Source organism: Nesoenas mayeri (genome assembly GCF_963082525.1).
Source record: "Nesoenas mayeri genome assembly, chromosome: 3".
In the NCBI taxonomy this organism is placed as follows: Eukaryota; Metazoa; Chordata; class Aves; order Columbiformes; family Columbidae; genus Nesoenas; species Nesoenas mayeri.
In genome coordinates, this window is record NC_137544.1 from 8,007,126 (window position 1) to 8,032,195 (window position 25,070).

Consider the following 25,070-nt stretch of genomic DNA (forward strand, 5'->3'; position numbering starts at 1 on the left):
TGAGTTTTGACTCCTAAAAATGCAGCATAGTCAAATATAGTGTTAACTTCATCTAGGTGGATCTTGCTTCATGTCTAAAGTTGCGAGATTGCCATGTAACGTCTTTTGAAGACTAATGATTTCATGAGATATCTTCTAGTCAGAGAGATTGTATTTTTTTCACCTCCAAACTTATGCCATCTGCAGTTGGGAAAAAATTACTTGTCTCATGAAAATTTCTAGAAAACTTAAGCTAAGTCAGAAAAGTAGTAACATACTGTTGCTGCAGCAAACCTGCCATGAGAGCATGTGGTAGCAACTGTATTTTGATTTCTGATGCTAAAGTATTGTAGTTCACTGCTACTGGGTGCCAGCTCAGAATCTCTGGCATGCCGAAGGTTCAGCACTGCTCCATCAAGGAGATGGGATCAGAGAGGTGTCGAGGAGGAGGAGATGCCTGTGGTTTGGTTTTGTGATCTGTCTATGACTTGCCATGAGTGAGGGCTGGGGGTCTGAGGGAGGAAGAAAAATAGCGGTGGCTATGGGCAAAAAATTACTTCTGCTCTTTAGCTGGATCTGTTTTATGGGCAAGATGTTTCTCAGTGCAAAAAAATGTTGTGCTAAGATAAGCTTAAGTTTATTATAGATGATTTAGGGAAGTGATCGTCTCCTTGTACTTGGCACTGGTGAGGCTGCACCTCGAATCCTGGGGTCAGTTTTGGGACCCTCACTACAGGAAAGACATTGAGGTGCTGGAGAGAGTGCAGAGAAGGGCAATGAAGCTGGTGAGGGGTCTGGAGCACAAGTGTGATGAGGAGCAGCTGAGGGACCTGGGGCTGTTCAGCCTGGAGAAAAGGAGGCTGAGGGGAGACCTTATCACTGTCTTCAACTACCTGAAAGGAGGTTGTAGCATGGAGGGCGTTGGTCTCTTCTCCTGAGTAACAAGTGATAAATGAGAGGAAATGGCCTCAGGTTGCACCAGGGGTGGTTCAGATTGGATATTAGGAATGATTTCTTCCTGGAAAGGGTTGTCAGGCATTGGAACAGGCTGCCCAGGGAAGTGGTGGAGTCACCATCCCTGGAAGGATTTGAAAGACATGCAGATGAGGTTCTTAGGGACATGGTTTAGTGCTAGAGTTGGGTTATGGTTGGACTCAATGATCTTAAAGGTCTCTTCCAACCAAAAAGATTCTATGATATGTCTTGGGTGGAAGATGTTTCTGTTTGACTCTGCCCTTCCAAGTGCAGGAGCTGTCTTCCCTTTGCCACAGTTCAACATGCCCAAAACTTGGTTGTTTGTAAACCAGGTGCGGTCCCTGTTCTCAGCAGTGATGCTGAGTGGCCAGTTTTACCACTGGTGCCAGCTTTGGGAAACAACCACAGTGTTTGTGAGGGTTGTATCATGTTCTGGTGTTGATTGCACAGGAGAGCTGAGTTTCAAACTAATTTTGTCTGTGGTGAGTCTTTATTGTGATGGTCTCGGTTGTGCTATAAGTAAACACAGCAATTGCTTTGAAGAATGGTTTCATGACGCACTTTGTGGAATTGCCAAGACCTTGTGATCCGCATTGTTCAAAGTGTTAATTTCAGATAGAACGATGTGGTATTTTTTCTTGGTATTTTGAGGATTCTTCGTTTTAATGATACTTTCTGTACATAGATTTTTCTTTTCTTATTTGTGTCTCCAAATAGGAACTTCAAAAGTGTCACGAGCACCTGGTTAAGCTAAAAATAAGCGCTCGCAAAGCTTTCACCTTCCCTCTAGTGCCATGATGTTCATTTTGTTTCTCTTGCATATTGAGGTAGGAGTTGGAAAAAATAGTAGTGAATCCTTTAAATAAGAGAGTGTTGAGTGGGATTTGAATGCCCACACTGAGGATCCCTACCAGAAGTACTGTTTTGTTTGGTTTTGAAACATTTTCATTGTATAATGGTTATTAACCTGTATTGATAAACCAATGACCTGTTCTAGTTCAGGCTGAAAATGGCAGGTGCTCTCTCTTAAAAGACTTAAGTTAAAACTTTGTTTTCTGGGACTTTGTTCAATTATAGACAAGCATCAAAAATCTCACTGTCAGACTGGGAGTGCTGTGTTCCTTTGGAGAGACGCCGTTTTCTAGATCCTAATTTCTACTAAAAATAAAAACACTACTTTCCAGGCTTAGCTTGTAAGGAATCACAGCTTTGGAAGGGCTTTGTTTGCATAATGCCTTGCTTTCATCCCCCACCATTTATTTCTGCTTGGAATTTAGTGCATCTTTTCATTCAGCCTTGTAAATTAAAAGGTGCTCTGATACCTCCTTTTAAACATCCTCAATGTCAAGTTAATACTGAATGTGGATATGTCTTAAAGATGTGACTAAAAATTGGTGTGAACTGAAGTGTTTTCGTTTAATATATATTCACGTAGTATGTATATTTTTATATATCTACTTTCAAGCAAAACAGCCAAGATGTGTTGGAGAAGGTCTGCTTTTGGTTTTAAGGTCTATTACATTATTTTCTTCCATATTTATAAAAAACCCTCAGTAAGTGAGAGTATATCTTTATGGCATAAGTCACCAGAAAGAAAAGATTTTCAGTCTCTGTCCTCAGGGATAGGGAAAATCTGAAATTCTTCACACCTTTAAAAATAAATTATTAGCAGCTTGGCATTTTTGGGGTGTATATTCAGTTTCCTGAAATACTCACATGATGTAATTTTGATGACATGTGTGTTCATAGTGATTACTTTGTGGCAGTAGCTGCTTGGACTGGCTCACTAGGACTCTGCTAGAAGCACTTGTTGCTATAGTAATGTTGATTACAATAAAATATTGGTTTGAATTAAATTGATATTTGCGAGAAACCTGTCATGGAAATGGTTGTTAAAGAAATGCTTTAGTATGTTTAATTTGGGAATAAATAAACTATGCAAAAAAAGTGCCCAAAATATTTAGCATGCAAAAGCTGGCAAGATTCTTGGGGCACGTTAATGAAGGAAAAAGTGAGGAGGAAGGGTGAATGCTGATCTTGAAACACGTCTAGAATGAGATGTTAATGGAATGAGAAGTTAATGTTAATCATTGTACAGCTACAGGTGTGAATGTGGCGATCTGTTCAACTGCAAAATTTTAACACATTTGAGACAAAGCCATGTAGAACTTTGCATTTCATAGCTTCAGAGGAAATATTATTTGCCAGGTTTTATTAAAAGGGATGTTTTGCTGAAATGTATTAGTAGAGTTTCAGGATTGATTGCCATCTTCTTACTTTCTTTGTGACATATCAATAGGAAATTGTGCATTTCAATACATATTTAAGCAGAAGTTCTTTTACAATTAGGTTGGACTCTTTTTAGAGAAGCTACAGCAGTGCCAGTAACTCCAGTCAAGGAATTTTTACTGTTTCTAGCACTTCTCAGTGAATACATTGTGGTGGTCTTAATCCTTCTGTTACTGACCATAAAATGCTGAGGAGCATTGTAGCTACCTACTTCAAAAGATGATCAAAACATTTTATATCTTATACATTTTATATTTTATATATATTTTATATAACAAAATGTGATATTTTTGATATTTGATTTTCCATAGATGAAAGAACTTGTCAAGTTTTCTGAATTTGTTGCTGACAGCTTTAGGAGCACTAATCCATCTCGTCAAGATGATTTCTATAAGCATTAACCACATCACGCACTTCCCATTTGTATATTAAAACGAACATTTAAAAAATATTTGACTGCCGCTCTAATTTTTGCCATTGAGTGTAAGTTGTCCTCATTTGTGTATTATGGCAATACTTGTACTGCCCAGCAACTTAGGCATCTTGAGTTATTTAAATTTCTTATCGTTATCTAATCTAGATTTATTTAGACTCCTTTAATTAGAATTAACAAGGGGAGGTTTTTGAAGTGAAGTTTTGCATTCAGTCTGTAGTAAAGACGGTTTCATTGAGGCCACACACACACACAAAAAAAACCCAACAGATGCTGTAGAGAGGGAAGGGAAACTCCAGATTCAGGTACTTAGAGGTTGTATCCTAATGCACTCCCAACGTCTTTGTCACTGTATCCACAGTGAGTTTCTGTTTTGGTTTGAGTGGGTTTGTTTTGTTTTGCTTTATATTTTTCTTAACTCTATATTTCCCAATTAAGCAACAGGGGGAAAGAATCCAATTTATAAATGTGAAGGGAGAATGATGGTCTTAACAGGCTCTCTTGAAGAGGTGACATTAGGTCTTCTTGGAAAATGTGTTTGCATATATATAGATTAACACAGGCAAGAGGTGATTAACATCGTTAATATGTGTGTATTGGCATGTATGTCGGCTTGCAGTCTGCTGGCTTAGTTATTACTTTTGGAAAACTAGTGAAAAGAGCTCTTGAAATTTTGTAGCTTCAAGGCTTTGAAATTAGGTTTATGCAGGAAAAGGGGAAGCATTTTGTAGTAACTTCCTTTCAAAGTGCTGTGGTTTTTAAAGTAACTTGTTAACATCTTGTTAGAAGGACTATTTGTTCCCTTGGCTGTCTTTCATGAGCAATACAAATACTTGAAAAACAGATTAACAGTGGTAAAGCTGAGCAGAATGTATTTTTAAAGGTGTTTTGGGGGGTGTTCCATTCAGAATTTTTGCTAATTCTTGCATTCATTGATTTGAAAAATTATATTCTTGTCAAGAGCTTCCCGACTAAAACTTCCTCCTGCTTAAAAACCAAAGTAAATTATTTCTGGCAAACTGCTTTTCCTGCAAAGGACGCACACCCTGACCTTTATACAGCAGGTCGGAGCGTTGCTGAAAGTCACTCTGGTTCTGCCTGGTATATCAGCACAGCTCTGTAAACACGGATTATTCCCTGCAATTTCTCTTTGTTGCTTTGAGGCTGTAATATTTTATACTTTACTCCTTTGTCAGACAAAACCAACCTTTTTTTGTGAGCAGTCCCAGTTTTGTTTTTGGAGTATTGGTGAGATGCTCAAGTCTCTTTGGCAGCTGTAGGGCGTTCGCCCTCTGTATGAGAACCTTTAAGTGACATTGAATCCCATTTGTTTACCGGTGAACCAGGGGAATATTTGGTTCACACAGGGTACGCTGAGAAACATGCATCCTGCCCGGGCTGCAAACAATCAGCAGCAGCAGGAAACTGCTTTGCAGCAGCTCTAGAGGACGACAGAGCTCGTTTGAAAGCCAAGTGCAATGCAGTCAAATCTCAGCTGGCACTCGCACATCTGGGAAGCAGGTTTGTGTTTCATAACGTCCTTGCCAAACTGGTAGGAGCTGGGTGTGTCTCGATCTAACTTTGTCTCTCGAGAAGCCAAGTTTTTATTGTGCAAGTGACGTGCTTTATTTTTAGTCTTCACTCTGGTTATTCAGTGTTTTCTTTTTATTTTTGATTTAACAGGAGGTCCAAACATATGGGCCATCACCTCTGAAGAGCGGGCCAAGCATGACAAGCAGTTTGACAGCCTTAAACCCACAGGCGGCTACATTACAGGTTGGTCTGAGGTTCTGCATTACACATTAACTTTGATGTACACATAACTATCTTTGTAAAACTGCTTGAAAACTACATCCTATTTCTAGCCCTTTGCTGTGTGACTGATAACCATACCCTTATGGCAAATGGCTGCGGGTTATTACTAAACTTCTACAAGCTAAAGTTTGGCACAGGAGTGCTCTTTTATTAACCCTGTCACTTCTGCAGCTAGCAGTTACGTGCTGACATTCTGTCTAGTTTCATAAACTAGAGTATCAAGCGAAATCTGTGCTCAGATGGGAGGCTGCCAAGGAGCACTTAGAGCAGCTATTGTGATGAGTGACGCCAGAGACACCAGAAGTGGCTCTTCTCTGTCTGAGCAGTGTTAGAGAATACTGTTAGATATCTTTGTCTGGGGGAGGAGGCAGGGAGAGAGCTGCTAACAGCTTGTCCTTGTTAATGACTGCTAGAAATTTATTAACCCTTGGGCCTTCAGCGAGTTCTGCGTAGACTAATGGCATTTGGCCACGGCCTGCTGTCAGTTCCATCTGCGTTCAGCCACTGCTTCTCTGAAACAATTGGGTCATGTTGCTGCACACCTCAGAATCTGCAGGTTTTAAATTTAGGAATCCACTTGCGACGTCAAGAAAAGACTTGATTTCACTGATTTAATTTGAGAATGCCTTGTTCTTTTTGTGTGTGTCGGCACTAAAGATGAACCCTCATCACTCCTACCTACCTGCCTATGTGCTGATACCCTGACTGGTGACTCCATCGCTCTTTTTTTTTCGTCTTTTTGGTCCAAAAAGGACTGAGGAGGGAGTGAGAAGTTGTCTGGAGCATATACATCTGGCTAAATGATATGTAACTCCTGCTTTGGCCAAACAGCACCGGGAGGTTGGTATTTACCACCAGCTGAAAACTATGTAGTCTCAGGAACTACCTGTAGGCCATATCTGCACTCTCACCTGCACGTACATCTGCAGGCTGCATTATTTATTTGGCAAGTGCTTAAAATCAAAGGTTGTATATGAATATAAGGGAAGAAAGAGTTGAAAGAATAACCTGAAGTCTTAGCTTTAAGCATTTCTAATTCACTTGAAGGTAAGTATAAACACACATTTGTTCAGCAGTACGATCAGTACCAATTGCTGTGGAACTTGGTAGGAAATTACATGACAGTTCCCATTCCCTTCCTGAAATACTGAAAAAATGAATGTTCTCTGACAGAACAGAATATTATTTAGAACATGGTATTTTTCCAGTTTTTCCTGGCTCAAGTTAGGTTGAATGAAGGAGAAGGAAATAAATAGCATGCTCATCCTTTCCGGTAAAAGTAATTGGGTCAGGACTAAATTTTCAATAGTTTTTACAACTTTAAATCTTGCATCTCTTAAACTGTTAGCAGCTGTTGATTTGTGACCTATTAAAGATTTTCATAGGTATTTGAAATCACTTCTCAGAGCAGAGGTTGAGAATTACGGAATATCACGAGTCCCTGACAATCACTCTCACCAGGGAAGGAGGAAGGTGGTACGAAATTGGAAGGTTTGGCATCCAGCACGCTGGTTCCTTTTGCAAATCTGTCTCATAACAGAGCGCTGAGGTCTTCTGAAAAGCTGTATCTGTAGTGTAAAAATCTGTCTGTCTTTCTTGTTTCTCATAGGTGATCAAGCACGTACCTTCTTTTTGCAGTCAGGTCTGCCAGCTTCAGTCCTTGCTGAAATATGGTAAGGTATTCTTTACCTTTTTTTGAGATAGGAGATGCGTAGCATTCTAATACAATCTTTGGTATGTTGTGTTGTCTCAAAAGAGGTTTTCAGCAGTCAAAGTAGGAGTGTTGTCTGAATCAGTGTTTTAATTTTATTAAATTTAGAGGAAGGATTGAGCCCGTGTATGTGCCAACACTTAATTAAAAAGCAGAATCTTTAAAAATCTTTTTATGATGTTAATTCAAATTGGATCATATTTGACACAGACTTTTTTAAACTGTAGTAACTGGTTGAAACAAAAGGCGGTTATAAATTGCAAGGCTTTCGTAGAGGGAAGTGCCTGTTGGACTGCCACAAAGGTCATTGTTAAGCATTGTCTTTATATTTTAAATAATAATAAGTAGAAAAAAAAGCACTGTAAATAATAGCATGGAAAAAGAGGTAAATAATGGGTTAATGAATTCCTGGAGATCTCACATTAAATGGTGTTTGAAATACTAGTAACCAGTAAGAAATGACAATAAGATTAAGTGTGGGAAAAATTATATGCTTTTAAACTGGGAGTGGAAAATACACTGAAAGTAGAAGATAGGAAAAAATCTAAAGCCACAGAAAATGTTAGTTGAAGGTCAGTTATAATACACTGTAAGATACCAGCCAGTGCTGTACTGCAGGAACTGGAAAAAGTGCTGTTCTGTGCAGCACGTATGTGGTGGTTGCAACACTTGAAACAGACATTTTCTTCTTTGGAACTCCTCAGTTTTCTCTAGAATCCTGTGTTCACTTTGGGGTACTTGGTCGTTATCAAGATGTATATATGCTAAAAGGCACCAAGCAGAGGCTTATAATAATTAAGAACAATTCACTTGTGAAATAATATTGAAGAAACTAACTGAATGCAAGGTTAGTTTCTTCTTCAGACACCTGAAGTGCCTAGAAAAGAGTGGTAAGGGAATTTTTGCACAGGGCCTTGGAGTTTTATACTAAATAATAACAGAATTAGAGGGAAAATGTAGCTTAATAATAAGTATATTTTTTTTCCTCTTTTTTTTTTTTTTTCTTTTGCATTCCTGTGCCTGGTCCTTTCATGTTTAAGTAGTAATAAGATTTAATATTTTCTGTCTGACCAGAAATTGTCTGCTCATGTACGCACCATTGCATATATTCCCTGTTGTATTTAAGTTCATTTGGATAAGTGTCAAAGGAAGACAGTGTGGTTATCAGACTTAAAAAACCCCCAGTATCTGTGAATTCGGGTAGTGCTCCCAGTGGCATATAGCAGGTTTCTTTAGCAGGTTTCATATAGCAGTGCCTTTAGCAGGTTTCTGCATCTTCCTCTTTCAGATCCTTGTATTAATGCCTTACTTTACCAGACATTAATTTAAAATAATCAGTCTGGCTAGTAGCATAGAAAGACACACCATGGTATTAACAAGAGTATCCACTGAGCAGGAGACTGCTGCTTTTGTAAATGTCTCCCTGCTTTCTTAACTGTGAAGTATTTAATATACAGCAGCTTTAAAACTGAACTCTGCAGAAGACTATCAAGTGAATTATACTTAATGCAACTAGGCGAACATTATGTTTAGAAGTCCAGGTTGGCCTTCAATACCTGTAGGTTGGCAAACGAGAAGAATGAAGCTCTGCAAACTCCTGAGGGTTTGCATGTTGTAAAAAAAAAATCATCTACAAATGGTTGCAATAAGTTTGTAGTTTTCTTGTACAAAAACAATAAATAAATTTCATAGAAAAGCTTCTCGTTAAATGAAAAAGTTAACTTTACATTTTGTGCTTGTGGGCTTTTTAAGTTTAATTTTATTTTATCTTTAAGGACGCTATCAGACCTGAACAAAGATGGAAAAATGGATCAACAGGAGTTCTCTATAGCCATGAAACTCATCAAGCTGAAACTGCAAGGACAGCACTTGCCTGCAGTTCTCCCTCCTGTCATGAAACAAACTCCAGTATTTTCACCACTAATGTCAGCTCGCTTTGGTACTTATGAATATATAATTATATAGTGCTCAGAGGTGAAGAAACACACCTATTTGCAGCCAAATATAAGCGTTAAACTGACCATGACAGCTGAATGAATCAGTAAAGTAAAAAAACCAAACCACACCGCCTTAAGGATGTTCTGATTTAGGAAATTCACAAAGTCACTTTCTTGACATGTTTGATAATTTCATTCTTTGAAGATATTTAATAATAAAGAAAAACCTTCTATTGAATTTTGACATGAGGTGCACGGAGGCTATTCACATTTGCCATCTGCTTTGCAGGCTGTCATCTTAGACTGAAGGTCTCTTTTTGTCTCCCTCCTACTCATTCACCTATTTATACTCAGGGGTTTTAAAGTTAAACTTAGTAAAATGTCAAAGTTTTGGTAGAACACTCTTTTAAAATATTTTTTTCAAAATCAGTCAGATTGTCTGTTTTGGTTGTATGATCAAATTGAACAGAATTATTTTAACCTGTGTTCCTCTTCTGATGGGGTTTTGGGATTTCAGTGCGTGTCTGTTGTTTTGTAGGGCAAAACATACATAATGACTTCAGCTGAATTACAAAATCAGTGCAAACTTCTGTGCTGAAAGTTAATGTATGCATGTATTAATTACACACATGATTTAAAACATCTGCACATCAGTTTATTTTGTGTGCTTACATACAAGTGCATGCATTTCTAGATAGTTGTGGTTGACATATGATTACTTCTTATTAACTTTCCCTCACAGCATCTACATACTGGTGTCTTCCACAAGATTCAGCCAGTAATTCAAGTGCCCTTGGTCACTTCAATGAAACCCTTTGCTAGACAGGAGTCTCTAAAGTGTGGACTTTCCCCCGCTATGGATTCTTCCAAGGCTGAAGCTTAGTTCAGAAACAGTATCAGCTTTTCCCTATAAAGCATCGTCGCAATGTTTGCATTGTGTTGTAATTCTTTCTCAGGCGCCAGGTGTAGAAAGGCTTATTGAAGAAGTAGTTATATCTGCAATTATATAAACGTAGATGTTATTCCTTTTTGAAATACTAGCTAAATCAATCACGAAAATTAATTGCTTGTGAAGATATATTTTAAAAAAACCCTGTTCTTCAGTATATTTTCCTTTGTGAGCTATCTTGTCTAAACTTCAGGAAAAGAGTAAATACTATACAATGAGCTAAAATAGATTCTCGTGTGTCTCTGGACAGAGGTTGCTTTGTGTAGTTTCTGCCTAGCATTATAGAGCCAATTTCTTGCTGGATCCTGTGCAATATTAAATCCTGAATTGTTGGATTTTGCTCTAGGAATGGGTAGTATGCCAAATCTGTCCATGCCAACATCTATGTCTACGATCACACCATTAGCTCCCGTGTCTCTGACCTCCATGACTTCCATTCCTCCTCTGGTTATCTCTGCTCCCCTGGTGCCTTCCATCAGTACCTCCTCATTGCCAAACGGAACATCCAGCCTTCTGCAGCCTTTGTCCGTACCTTTCTCTTCAAGTAAGTATTGTACAGTGCAATACTCACGTTCAGAATTGTGAATCTTATTTTCTCTATAGCTAACTTCAGGCAGAAATGCTAATACTTGCATGCGAGTTAAATTTAAAAAAAAAAATTGTACTTTTTTCCAAAGTTCACATTTGTCAGATCAGAACTAGGTAGTTAATCCTAAAAACAACGCTTTGATTAGCTTTTCTTACTTCTTGTAGAGCCTTGAGTGTTTATTACAAAGCATTACCTTATTCCTGGTTGCTTTACAGTTTTTGGTCTTTCTTTGTTTCAGCACTGCCTCATACTGGTTCTTTAGGTCCCATGGCAGGAGGTTTTGGTGGTACAAGTATGCAGAAGGCACAGTCACTAATTGATTTAGGATCTAGCAGGTATGAAAGTTAAGTTTCATCTTAAACTCGAGTAGTACGCCTTCCAAAACTAATTCCGTGCAAAGGAATTCCAGCGTCATGCCCTAAAGGCTTTGTTTATATCAACATTCTTTGCTTTATTGCCTTGGATAACACTGCAAATAGCTTTCTACTGATCAGAATAGGGGATTACCTTGAACAAGGCAGGCTGGATGCACCTGGTTTTGTCTGATCTCCAAAGTCAGGGTGCTGGGAAAATACTGGGAGTTGCAGGTAGAAGTTTTATAGGTATAACTAAACAATCCATCAAGTGCTGTTCTGCAGAGACTGAATGAGTTGGAAAAACTCTGTTCAGTTTGGCATTGACACTAATAAAAAGTACGGGTACAAGTGGAATATAGTGGCTTTAGCAGCTTTAGAAGCTGCTTTTGGTTGTGAGTTTACCAAATAACTATTTATGCTTGTGATTATTCATTTGCATCACTCTTAAAGTTACTTCGACATCTGCCCAGTGCTTCACAGCCGTTGTAAACATTCTTGTGAAAGCTGAGATGTTTTCCTATAGTCGTATTTTGCAGTGGTGGACCGATGAATTATGTGGCAAAAGTCCCTGTGGTACCAAGGGAATAGGATCTTAAATTTAAGAGTTTCCTTTTAGATATGTGTCCCTACTTTCACAGTAAGATTTTATATTAGTGACAAAAGTATTTATAGCAATTTAGCAGAGGTAAAACTTTGTGGCAGTTGTTTCATGTTATCAGACAATGCTATATATCTTCTGTTCCAATGCCTGTTTATTAAGCCAAGTAACTTAGAGTTATTTCTTTATCTCTCTCTCTCTTTTTTTTTTTCTTATTTAAAAATTGTATTACAGTTCAAATTCATCCTCTAGCGCTTCACTAGCAGGGAATTCACCAAAGATTGTATCCTCAGACTGGGCAGTTCCTCAGGCCTCCAGATTAAAATACAGACAGAAATTTAACAGCCTTGATAAAAGTATGAGTGGATATTTATCAGGTGAGTATGGCATTTGACATGGAGGGGGAAAACCAGAAGTGTTTCCTCCTTCTGAGGGCATCACAAGCTGAGGGGCGGAATCCAAGCTTGGGATTTGACTTCTATATGAAATAAAAGCTGAAATCGTTGCTATTCAGACCTATGCAGGAGAGAGCAGGTTTCAGCTACTGGTTCCAGTCAGCCGAGAAATGGAAATGGGCAGCAGTTTATTGACTTGGGCTTTGTGTTAGACCTGGAGTGGCCTGAGGAGGCAGCAGGTTCCCTGGGTAGTTGAGGGGGAGAAGTGGTGGAATCTAAACAGAAGAGCCCGAGAACCTTAAAAATGCAGAAATGAGCTCCACGAAGTCAGCAGTCATTTTTCAAGTATCATTCTTTGGACTGAAACTCTCTTTTTATGATTTTCTAAAATGGGGGACATCTCACCATTTTTGTGCCACGTGCTCCTATGTATATTATATATTGGTAATTGCTTAGATATTTGGGCTTTTGTCTTTTCAAAGAAAACAGTTTGGGAAAGACACTGCGGTACTGCAGTCATTGATTGGAATTTTTCAAGAGTAATTTAAGGGAGTCATTCCTTGTTGACTTTCAGTGACGTTTGTGCTGTGTCACAGTGTTATGGTGGTTTCAAAAGACTTCACCCAAAGTTAATAAAAGAGCAGAGTTTTATGAAAGTTCTTATAAAACTAGATTACTCACTGTAATGCAGCGAGCAGAGTGCTGGCCAAGCAGTTGTACGTGTAAAGTCAGTATGTATGTTTCTAGCTTACTAGATCTCCCATTTTGAATAAGTATTGACTAAGCTTCTATCTCAATTTCCTCGCCTCTCTTTTAAGAAAGGAATTCAATGCTTTTTGTCTTCTTCAGTTGGTTTTGGGCTGAAGGTTTGATCAACTTGCCTAGAAAGGTATATGTTTTTTTGCTATCAAAGGGAAGCTGACAGCTTTTCAGCACGCTCACTCAAGCTGTGCTTTTGTAACAGCTGTGGAGATTACCATAAATATCCATTTTTCATGTCAGTATTTCGGTTAGGTGCTCTGAATGAAAAAAGCACACAAGAATACTTACATTTTTATTGTGTCCAGATTGTAATGCCTGTCATTAAGCCTGGAAGTAATGCCAACTGTTAGCCAGTGATGAAAATGGATTAGATTAATATTAAAAATAAACATGCCCCAGTTCATGACCTGTTTTTTGCTACATGTGAATCTTTGTTCAAAGTATTTATTTTTATTAAAATCTTTTATCTTTTCACTAAGGATTTCAAGCAAGGAATGCCCTTCTGCAGTCAAATCTCTCACAGACTCAGCTGGCTACTATTTGGTAAGTTTTGGAACTGATTATGAAATCAACGAGTTTATGATGTTAAGAGAGGAAATGTATGTTATTTAATAAAACAGTAACGAATTACCAGTATTTTCTACTGTACTCATGGTAATTACTGTAATAAGAGTACTGTTATGTGTGAATAGTGCTGGTCTGTGAACATAATAAAAATCTCATTTCATCATCTCCTGCTTTTGTTTTTCACTGTGGTTTGTATAGACATGTTTTCTGTTGTTGTTTTATCATTTCCTTTTTGGTTTTAGTGGGCTTTTAAACTGCCTTTGTTTTTTTAATGAACAGTTACTTTATTAAGCATTTCACTTAAATGCAGTCTAAGGACACACTCCTGCAGTTGTATCTTCATAGATAGCTTTTTGAGAAAGGTTTCTGCTTTCTTGCCTGCATCTCTGGAAACATTTCACAGTTCTCCCCCTCCTCCAGTTGTGTGGGAAGCATTTTGTAGGCTGGGGATATGGTTGTGTGTTCTCCTTAAGGGGGGTAGGTGATCCTTTTCCTACCCGTTGCAAGGTGCTCTGGGGCATCTCACGTCTTCCCTGCCCTGTCGAGGAGACACAAGGGGAAGAAAGAATTCTATGCAAAGGTTCACATTGTAGAATTCGATGTCGTTTTGTATAATGTTTTATTTTGCTTTAAAAAATAATAATAAAAAAAAATAAAAAGTGGTTTCTAGCATTTTGAGCTGGTTGAAAACAGTCTTGATTATCTTCCCAGCTCTTCTCTTGGTGGTGCAATAAATAGAGAGATGTCTTTTAACCGTTCATGTCCTTTTTTATATTTTATGGAAACATCTGAATAGCAGTACATTATTAAACAAAATGATATCTTCCTTCATCAACTATAGAATCATAGAATCATTTCAGTTGGAAGAGACCCTTGGGATCATGGAGTCCAACCATAACCTGACTCTAGCACTAAACCATGTCCCTAAGAACCTCGTTTAAGCACCTTTTAAACCCATCCGGGGATGGTGACTCCACCACTGCCCTGGGCAGCCTGTTCCAATGCCTCACAACCCTTTCTGTGAAGAATTTTTTCCTAATATCCAACCTAAACCTCCCCTGATACTTGAAACTTGAGGCCATTTCCTCTTGTCCTGTCACTTCTTGCTCAGGAGAAGAGACCAACCCCTTCCATGCTACAACCTCCTTTCAGGCAGTTGTAGACAGCGATAAGGTCTCCCCTCAGCCTCCTTTTCTCCAGGCTGAACAGCCCCAGTTCTTTCAACTGCTCCTCATATTCCTGTTATTAATCCTATTAATTAATTAATTATCATTAATTATATAAATTCATGTTATTAATCATAGCTATTTTCACCAGAACATTTCCCAGGAATTCTCTGTTTTTAAAATGGTTTTTACAGTCAGTTGTTTCAGCTATCATTCGCGAGTGATTGCGATGTTCGGTTGTAATTATGATTGCTGTTAAAACTCCGCAGGTCGCTGGCTGATATCGATGGAGACGGGCAGCTGAAGGCTGACGAGTTTGTGTTGGCCATGCACCTCACCGACATGGCCAAGGCCGGGCAGCCTCTGCCACTAACTCTGCCCCTTGAACTGGTTCCGCCTTCCTTCAGGTATATCACTGAGGGCAGTGAAGCATAATATACTTTTAACTGAGGTGTTTTAAACAAAGAAAATAACTGTTATTTCTCTAACGATGGTGTGTTGGTTTTTTTGACCTCCAGGAGTGGAAAATACACTGAAAATATAAATGGAACTCTGCCATCTTACCAGCCTGTGCAAGAGGAGGAGCCACAGAAAAAACAACCAGGTAAAACAGGGTGCATGTTCTTAATGTATATGGCTGTCTTTAAAGGGCACTGAAACCTTTAGAAAGTGGAATACATAATCAAATCCCTAGGGAGCTTCATTTCAGGAGCTAGATCCCTTTTAACTTGGATGGTGGGAAGGTTGTTAAGTGGATGTAGCCAGCCTATTGCATCTAATAAAATTGAGAATGCAGAGATAGGGCTATTTTTAGCTGTAGGAAAGGAAAAATGTGCTGATTAATAATGTATTTTGGAAAAGAAGTCCTTCATGGCCAAATACTGGCATGCTACTGCAATTTATTTTTTAAGTTGAAAGTTCCTGGCATTACTTTGTTCTGGACACTTTAAAAACAAGGGCTTGCAATGTAGTTTAATTCTCTGAAAACAGATGCATTTTGTGCATAACTTAGATTCTGCTCTTGACTCCCTCATGCTACCAGTGAAGGTCTCTGTGCATGCAAGACACAACTTGCCTCTCTTTTTGGAAAGGTGGTTGCTGGGAGCCTAAATCATTCCTTTCTATCTCTTTTATCCTGTATTGCAGTAATTGAGCTTGATCCTGTTTTGTGTTCTGCTGTTTATACCTCCAGGAGCTCTTAGGGAACACCCTTAAAACCTAAGCTCTTTCTCTGTGTTAATGTTTCTCGCACAGTGGAAAACCTGTTTAACAGAAGACATTCTTCTCCTATCATACAAAAGCTGTTATTTTATGTTGCCTCTAAAATTCAAGTAGTTTTCATGGTCAGTTTTAAACTACAACTGTTTTTTGTTGTTGTTTGAGGGGAATATTTTGCACAGGACAGAAATAACAACCTTTCCTTATTTTAGTGACTTTTGAGGACAAAAGGAAAGCCAACTATGAGAGGGGAAATATGGAGCTGGAAAAACGCCGTCAGGTCCTGTTGGAACAGCAGCAGAGAGAGGCTGAACGTAAGGCTCAGAAAGAAAGAGAAGAACAAGAGCGACGAGAGAGGGAACGTCAGGAGCAGGAACGGAAAAAACAACTCGAAATGGAGAGGCAGCTGGAGAGACAGCGCGAGCTGGAAAGACAACGAGAAGAAGAAAGAAGGAAAGAAATAGAAAGGCGGGAGGTTGTTTTCTTGAAGTTATTTTTTAGTTCTTTAAGGAATGTGTACATGCTTACAGTATCCACTTGACAGAGTGTTCAGGATTGGAATGCTGGCTTGGGTTGTCTCTCCTCACATGGCCATTGGCATGTTGTCTTGGAGAGAGAACGTCGTTTCTGTCTGAAAACGTTGTGTCTATTATAAATGAATCAAGTGTTGGAGTAGTCTGAAGTTTTCAGATGCTTCATAGGACAGATAAGATTTCCTTGGACAAATTTCTTGGATTTCTGCAAAAATATGTGTACCAAATGAGATTGTACTGAATTCATAATTGATTATATGTTGACAGATGAACTTGAGCCAATTTGCTTCTACTGGATGTCTCGGCGCATGCATAAGACTTGTATATTTTTTTGCAGTTCTGTGAAATACTTGAAGGAAGTTATGAGTAATATCAATCAACGTGCTCATTTATGGGCAGTCCTCTAAGATACACAGGTTTTCTGTCTCAATTATGTAGCTTTTCTTCATCCAGAGTTAAGAGCATGGCATGAAGAATCTTACAGGATTGCTTCCTCCATTCTTTGCTGAAGTGTATAGGAGCACTTTAACAAAAGACAACTTGATGTGTTGCTGTTACGCTATTTAGATATAGAATACATTATATTAAATCATGATCTCTGTGTTCTGCATCTCCATTGTGATTTAAGGTAATGTGACTTTTCTGCAGGCAGCGAAACAAGAACTTGAGCGCCAGCGACGGTTGGAATGGGAGAGAATTCGTCGCCAAGAACTTCTTAATCAACGTAACAGAGAACAAGAAGAAATTGTCAAGTTGACCTCTAAAAAGAAGAGCCTTAATCTTGAATTAGAAGCCCTGGTAAGACAGAAATTTGCACTACACGTGTTGAAATACAGTATTTTAAAGTATGCAAATCTTAGAATCTACATTAATGGCCCACCAGGAGTTTCACCCTGCTTTGCATGAGCAATCTAAAGCAGATATTTTGGGTTGTTTTAAAGAATTGATCATGAACTAATCTCCCACAGATTTAGTGAAGAAGTGTTACTTATTGTATGTGGTATAATTTCTCTTTTACTTCCCTTCTAGACGGACAAACATCAGCAGATCTCAGGCAGATTGCAAGATATTCGAAGCAAAAAGCAAATTCGGAAAAGTGAGCTGGAGGCATTAGATAAGAAATATGACCAAGGAATTATGGAAGTCAAGCAACTACAGCAGCAGCTTCAGGTAGGTGACTTTGTGTCCTTTACTTCTTATTCAGTGTTTCAGGAGTGCTGTTGATAATTCATACCCATGGGGAGGAATAGTGAATGGGTTTGATTACAGAGGAGAAAAGAAATCAGCAAGGCCATCAACATTGCAGAGGTTTTAAATTTTATATATGGTGTTAAAGAAATGATGACATGTACTATAACAAGCTCCTAGTTTAATGAGGACAGTGGTCAAAACTTCAGCTGTGCATATGTGAACCGGTAATAGTGACTTCTCTTTAATTATGAATTATTTTATGGCTTCAGACTGATTTTTATGAGGAATATTTTTCTGTATGCAGAGCAAATTGGGCTTTGGGCTGAATTACCCTGATGCGCTTTTTTTCTCTCTTGGAATAGCAAAACATGAATTATTTCAAAGCAGTTGACTATTATAAATCATCCTCTACTACGTTTTTATGTAATGCTCCTGCACATCAGGGAAACTTCTTTTCATGTTCCTGTGTGTCCCAGTTACTGTTTGATGTTGGGCTTGGGGCAGCCAAATGTTCTTATGATAATATTTACACTTTTAGCATGTCTGTTGTTTTTGTTTTTTTCAACTGTGTTAATGTTTTGGGGTCAAAAAGCATTCACTTTTAATAGTGTTTATATTGAGAATGTGGAAGTCATTTTTTCCTCTACCCCATATTGATAACTTTCATCTATGTTTTCTTAACATGAGTTGAAGTTATGTTTGAAAATTCACCCTTTTTACTTACTGATTTATAAACAATATTAAAAATGTCTTATGTTCTCTTTAAACCTACAGGAGTATCAGAATAAACTAACCTATTTAGTTCCTGAAAAACAGCTGTTAAGTGAAAGAATTAAAAATGCCGAGCTTGAAAACACTCGCAGTAAGTGCCTGAAAATGAATTCTCTTTGGTTTGCGTTGCTGGCTTTTATCACTTGTAAAAAAGGCTGAGGATACACAGTTGTTAATCACACCTTAATTTTTGTATCTTTTGAGTTAGTGCCATCTTAGCATTGTCATCTGCTTTCTGTTATTTCCATCATGTTCTAAATAACAGGCAAACAAATACATTTTTGGGAGAAAGCACAGAGTTTGCTTGAAACTTTTACGCAGACTATATGGCCTACAGATACTATTACATCTTGTATTCCTTTGGTAACGTAAATCCAAGAGAGTTAATTTGTGTAAAATCTACGCTGTTTTTTATATCGAATCGTAGTAAAGTCCCTATGTAGAGGAACTTGCTATGAATTGGTCTGATATTAAAAAAAAAAACAACTTGCAAATTTTTCTGTATATATGTATATATATGCAATGCCTGTATGTCTCAGGTGTTGGGGCCTTTTCTTCTTTGTGCTGTATACAAAGAGAAAGGTAAATCAAGGAATTGTTGTGAGGAAAGAGGTTGGGAGTGTGTGTATAGTATATTAGGAAAATAACAGAAGAATGAGTGAAAACAGAAACCCTTATAAAATTGCTTGACTTGCCTTATGCAGGCACAGGACTCGATTCAGTGCACAAGAAGTCCATAGAAAAGGAAGAATTATGCCAAAGACTCAAGGAACAACTGGATGCCCTTGAGAAAGAAACTGCTTCTAAACTTGCTGAAATGGATGCATTTAACAGTCAGCTTAAGGTACGTGCGTTATCTAAACACTACACTTAGTCTTACGCTGGTAAGCAGTATCTTGATTTCTCCATCCAGTCATAAAGATCGGTGGCACTTCTACCAGGCTTCCATAAAACTTTCCCCAACTTCCAATGTTAAATAAGAATTACCAGAAGTCTTGGAGTAACAAAAATGCACTCTAAAGTATTGATAATGTACTAAAATTCGAATCTCTTGCTAATCATTGCTTTGCATGAATCAACTATTGCTCACTCATAACTTTTGGCTGCTAGAATTCACATTGATTTAGAACTGAAGTTTCTCAGGCCCTTGTAAATTCTGTTATTATGGTACTGAGGTTAAATTTGCTACAATTCTTGAATTGGGGACTGAACATTTAACTTTTATTGAACAAAATACAGGGTTTCATAGTACATAATGCAGGATCTGATAGCAGATTTAGATGTTGTCCTAAAAGTAAGCATAGACCACTTATTTGTGTAGAAGAAATACTGATCACTGGTGCTGAAGGTGGTTTTGTTTCCCTAAAAATGCCCACAGCTCTCAGGCAGGGCAGCATGCACACACTTAACTCCATTTATTAATACCAGCTTACTCCCAGTGGCACTGATGTGAACTTTACTCTTAAGTAATGGATTTATGCTGAGCCATTGTGAGGGCTCTGCACTCTCCAATAAAAAGAACATGAAGAAAAAATTGTAAACTTTTAAGGAGTTTCTTTTATTTTTTAAAAAATGACTACAAAGAACAAGCATTTTTAATTACTTGTTTATTGCATGGCTTGCTGTGTTCAGTGGCTGCATCTACCATTTAGTTTTCCCTAAAATATGTTTTTCAAAATACAGTGCAAAGATTAATTGGCTTTTTATCTGCCTTATCTTACAGTGTGAGAATATGGATGATTCTGTTCTTCAGTGCCTTTTGTCTCTGCTAAGCTGTCTCAACAACCTCTTCCTCTTACTTAAGGTTATTTTCTAATCTTTGGCTCTTTTTGGTTTTTAATTATTTCGCACTTTTTCTCTGCTTACCTTTCTGTTTGGATGTACAACCTCTATTAAATAAGTTTTCCTAAAAGAAAACCAGTAGGTTCTTTTTCTTTTTCTGCTAGCTTTGACATCCCCTTAAAGACATAACGTTTTCTTACTTGCTTAGAAAACCAAACTGCAAAACAGTGATAGCCATTTTAGTTCTTAACATGTTATGTTTACTCAGTTGTTTTACCCAGATATTTTTCATTTCGTCTATGGTATCATCAACCAAAACATACTTTCTTAGATGGAAGCGGTGTCTTCTCCCACCTTTCCATCTGTTGCTCTGTACCCGTCTCTCTGTGCCTGTATCCATACATCTTCACCTCTGAGTCACGTTAATGAATTGCCAGTTGAGTTTGAGTCTAGAAATAGCATCGATGCCCAGAATATGACATATGACATGGCAAACACAATGCTATTAAGCCTCCAGATTAACCCAGTACTAAAACCTACTCGCTGTCTTTCCTCAACACTGCTTTTGTTTGCTGGGGCCAAAAAATCTGACTTCTATTTCTTTGTTGCTGTGTTTTCCCCCACATAAATTGTTCTCAGAATTACTTAAGTGGCCTTTCCCTTTTGCATAAGGGTTATTCTGTCCTTAAATCAGAGATACAAGAGTTTTTATAATGCGATTTTGTTTCCATAGTGATCCTCAGTTTCTATGCAAAATGAGAAGGAAAGGTATTCTCAGCTGAATATGTTTGGGGAAAAGTAGTAGTCAATTGTCTGGTTTAGTTTGTTGCTACACTGATGCAGAAATTGCACAGCATCTCTTAGGCAACGTGATTATTCTTAGAGGTGCATATTGTAGTGAGAATAGATCATTCTTAACTGCTCTATTTGCATTTATGAGACTAGATGTGAGAAGTCAGGGTACACCTGTTGCGTTGCTCAGGGTGTATCCATAGCAATCCTGAGAAGAAAATAGTGTATCTTACAGGTGTTCTGTAACACGGTGAAGTACAATCTAAAGTAATTCCATTATTGCTGATTTGTTTTCTTCTGTAAATTTAATTATTTTAAAGATTCATGCTGATTTTCTGCTGTGGAAAAGTTTGTTAACAGATGGAGATGGAATAGGAATGGAAAGATGTGTTTTAAAGAAAAAGAGTAAAACTGTGGAGTTTACAAATATAGGAAAACTGCAATCTGAGGTAGTGTCTTTAGGCTCTGGCTTCCCACAGTGGCAAGCCTGCTGGATATTTTTAGAAAGTTTTTCTGATTTAAATATGGGACTGATTATTCATCGCAAAGGCAAACACCCTACTGAAGGGACGTGTTTCTCAGGTTTGTGGTACTGTGTTGACTTCCAGTTGAAGTCTGCGTACTCATCAGATCTGTCCTGTAGTTGTTTAAAACACACCTCATTGCCTCTTTTGTCCTTAGATAATGTTGTGTTTGAACACTCAGTTCTATATCTTCCCTTTTCCTCCTCTGTATTTGCCATTTCCAACAGGTGCATGATTTTTAAGGGCTTTTTGAAACCCTAAATTATGCCAAAATCTTTGCAAACCTGCCAGCCACTTTAATACTTCTGTTCATTTGATTTTCTTTACAGTGACCTCCAAGGACTGTTAATAACTCAGTATTACTTTGTCCATTTGTATTAAAACTTGGTTCACAAAGCATTAAAATGCCTGGATGGTTTTCTGGAAAGATTGGCTTTATTTTTTATTGATGTACTTTGTGTTTCCTCCTAAGGACCTGAGAGAAAGTTACAGCACGCAGCAGTTAGCCTTGGAGCAGCTCCACAGGATCAAACAGGACAAAATAAGAGAGGTAGAAAAAAGAAGAGCTGAACTTGCACAGAAAAAGCGACTGGAAGACGAGGCTGCAAGGTACCGTGCCTGAATGTATCAGCGTTGCAGCTTTTAAAGCAAAGTAATGCTGTGATGACTTTTAAGATGGTGATTATATTAAAAGGGAAGCTTAATCAGTAAGAATGCATCCTAGTGAGTTGCCTAAGAGAAAACATTTTATGTGGAGTACCAGTAATATAAAAGAAGGTTTGAATTGCTCTTTCAAATCTGTTTTTATCTTCATTTTTAAAAAAAGAACTTGTAATTCAGATAAAGCAGGTAGTCACTTTTACTAATAAAATCTTTAGCTCCTTTTATAGATAATACTTATACATTTAAAATTCCTTATATTTTCTGCTCTGTTTTGCTGGCCTTCAAAAGATCTGACCTAGTTCCTTAAAAGCACTTCTGACTGAGTAGTTACTAGTTTTTTGTCATGTATATTCAGTTGTGAAATTGATACTTCAGACAACAGAAGGGTCATTGCCTGCTTAATTCCTATGTTGATCTTTTAAGCTGGATGAGTGAGCAAGCTCTGAGTTTTAAATTTGATTCCTTTTTAGGGAGGACACTGAAAACATTAAAATATGTTTCAAACAATCTTCCTTTCACATTTACGGTCCTGGTTGTGCTCAGCCCGGCCTGGTATCAAACACTCAAACTTTTACTGTCCTCAGCTCTTGGTTTCTTACGGTGTTGTTCCCAACTAGTTTTATTTTCTCCTGTTTCATTGATTAAGAAACCATAGTTTCTTGGGTTTGATTCTGGCCATCTTAAGCCACCACTCTATTTTTCATCTCTCCAGACCTTCTGGAGCAGCTGCCCGTTTAGCAGCCCTAGATTAAATCATTGCCAGAGAAAAGGCGGATGGGTGCTCTGGGTGGGGAGTCCTCAGCTCTGGAATTGCTTCGATGTACTAGTCTTGACTTTCCTTCTCATTCAGAGAATTGCTGTGTTTGGTCATTTTAATTTGAGAGAGATAGTCAATTATTCCTATTTGCTTTGACTGTTTTTAATGAAGCAGAGCTAGTGGCCTTGTGGTGTTTGTTGATTCATGATCTTAACTCAGGGCAATGCTTTTCTACAAGTATGATTGGGATTTCATAAAACTTTTGACAGTCCCTTTAAGAGAGCCGTATGCTGTATGTATAACAATGTCCTGTTAATTTTTCTGTTCAGCGTAGCTATCTGATAGAGTAACAGTGTTATTGCACAACTCCCATTAGATGCTGTCACATGCTTGAGAACACAATAAAATGACCATCCGATCAATGGACCTCCCACAGGGATTTGATGAAGTGGTCTCCTCTAGAATCATAGAATAGAATCAGAGAATCATTTCGGTTGGAAGAGGCCCTCGGGATCATCGAGTCCAGCCATAACCTGACTCTAGCATCATGTCCCTAAGAGCCTCATCTGAATGCCTTTTAAACTGCTCCAGGGATGGTGACTCCACCACTGCCCTGGGCAGCCTGTTCCAATGCCTGACAACCCTTTCCGTGAAGAAATTTTTCCTACCCTCCAATTTTTTTTCTAATATCCAATCCAGGCTTGGTCCCTCCTCTATAACCTCTTCAGACAGCGGCCCAAAGGGACAGGTCCACTCTTTTCAGAAGAAAGGTCTCAACATATAATCATTTTGAAAGGTGTTGAATTGGATAATAACTTCTTCGGAGAGATGAGGCACGGGACAAAATCTGAACAATTTCAGAGAATACAGTCAGATTTGCAGATTCTGTCTGCTGAAGAGTGTGGCTGTGACGGGGATAAGCATATTGAACTGATTACGACTGCTGAAGGCAAAAAATTAAAGCAGCAGACATCAGTATGCAAAGACTATTTTTGTAAATACACCAAAGTGAAATTTTGTTATTAATCTGTTTGAGAATCTTCATTTCCACTTGTGAGGTTTGGATACTACCTTGGCAGACAGCTTAAAACCACCTTTGTTCAGTTATCAGATCGTTTCTTGCTCATCAGGATGTAGATGAGCAGAAGAGCTCGTGGAGACACTGCACAAGTAACTCCATGGGAGTGTTTCTATACCAAGAATTTTAATCCATTTGTTATTTATATGTGAAATATACTGGCACTCATGAGGAGAGCGATCAGTATCGTAGACTCAGTTTTATTGACAAGTGCAGTTGAGTACTCTATGAACACAATCTCATTATTTTTATATGAATATTCTCCTATTCCCATTCCTTTCTTTCAGGAAAGCAAAACGGGAGAAGGAGAACCGATGGCAGGAAAATATCCGAAGGGAAGAGGAAGAGAAAAAGAAGCGACTGGAGGAAGAACGAATGCAGGAAAAAGTTCAAGAAAAGCTAAAAGCTGAAGAAGCAGTTGCTCTGATGAGAGAAAGGGAAAATAAACAGCTTCATGCAGAGGAGGAGAAAAAAAAGCAAGACACGATCTTGAGGGAGACAGAAAAACAAAGGCAGAGGCAACTGGAAGAAGACAGAAGAAAGTTAGAACAAATTGCAAAAGAAGCTGAGGAGAGGCGTAAGCACAACACAGAAATAAAGAAGATAAAAGAAGTGACCAACTCTCAGGAGGTGGAGAAACGCACTTCTAAATTAAACATAAATGAGAAGTTTGCAGATCTGTTGAAACCAACAGAGGGTAAAAGTCTTAAGCTGCCCTGGAAAAATGAAGGTAATTTTAGTCCGTTCGATTTTTGCTTTAATGGTTCTTATTTTCCTGAGCGTACTTCATTCACTATTGTTAATGTGACACGATGACAGGCTTATTGTCTAAAATATTATTTTAAAAAACCCAAACCACAGCGATGTTCCATGTCTTTAGTTAGTTAAGAATCATCCTGTTAACTTAGTTCTGTTAGTTTTCAGCACCGATAACTCTGATGACGAATCTTCCAGTGATCATGGCCAACAAATCACAGATGCTGGAAACAGTAATATTTTAGCTTTTTCCTAAGGCCTGTGCTTTCTGTCGTTAAAGCAGAATGCTAATATGGAGGAATTTTGTTCAATGATGAGTGGATAGGCAGGTAATGCTCAGCAAAGTGATTTATTAACATTGAAATGCAGTTTATTTCTTTTTTAATCAATGTCTTTTATTAAAAAGTAAAGAACTGAAGTCAACCTAACTTCAGTTGTGGGACTTCGAAAAATACTGATTTAACAATATTTTCACTAAAGGCAG

At 38.1% G+C, this 25,070-nt stretch overlaps 2 protein-coding genes across 6 annotated transcripts in view; both read left to right on the top strand.

Moving 5' to 3' along the window:
• The window catches only part of LOC308039176 (WD repeat and coiled-coil-containing protein), a 232,861-nt gene that overhangs the window by 33,448 nt on the left and 174,343 nt on the right, over positions 1–25,070 (top strand). The window lies entirely within an intron of this gene.
• Positions 1–25,070, top strand: part of ITSN2 (intersectin 2) — an 85,237-nt gene that overhangs the window by 27,375 nt on the left and 32,792 nt on the right. For all 5 annotated transcript variants that reach the window (XM_080341084.1, XM_080341086.1, XM_080341087.1 and 2 more), the window contains exons 3-18: positions 5,360–5,452; positions 7,101–7,164; positions 8,978–9,141; positions 10,435–10,632; positions 10,916–11,012; positions 11,866–12,008; positions 13,268–13,331; positions 14,791–14,928; positions 15,040–15,125; positions 15,952–16,214; positions 16,921–17,070; positions 17,302–17,442; positions 18,238–18,325; positions 18,939–19,078; positions 21,805–21,941; positions 24,118–24,560. In XM_080341084.1, the coding sequence (XP_080197210.1) occupies positions 5,360–5,452; positions 7,101–7,164; positions 8,978–9,141; positions 10,435–10,632; positions 10,916–11,012; positions 11,866–12,008; positions 13,268–13,331; positions 14,791–14,928; positions 15,040–15,125; positions 15,952–16,214; positions 16,921–17,070; positions 17,302–17,442; positions 18,238–18,325; positions 18,939–19,078; positions 21,805–21,941; positions 24,118–24,560 (2,409 nt within the window). The remainder of the gene's footprint in view (positions 1–5,359; positions 5,453–7,100; positions 7,165–8,977; positions 9,142–10,434; positions 10,633–10,915; positions 11,013–11,865; positions 12,009–13,267; positions 13,332–14,790; positions 14,929–15,039; positions 15,126–15,951; positions 16,215–16,920; positions 17,071–17,301; positions 17,443–18,237; positions 18,326–18,938; positions 19,079–21,804; positions 21,942–24,117; positions 24,561–25,070) is intronic.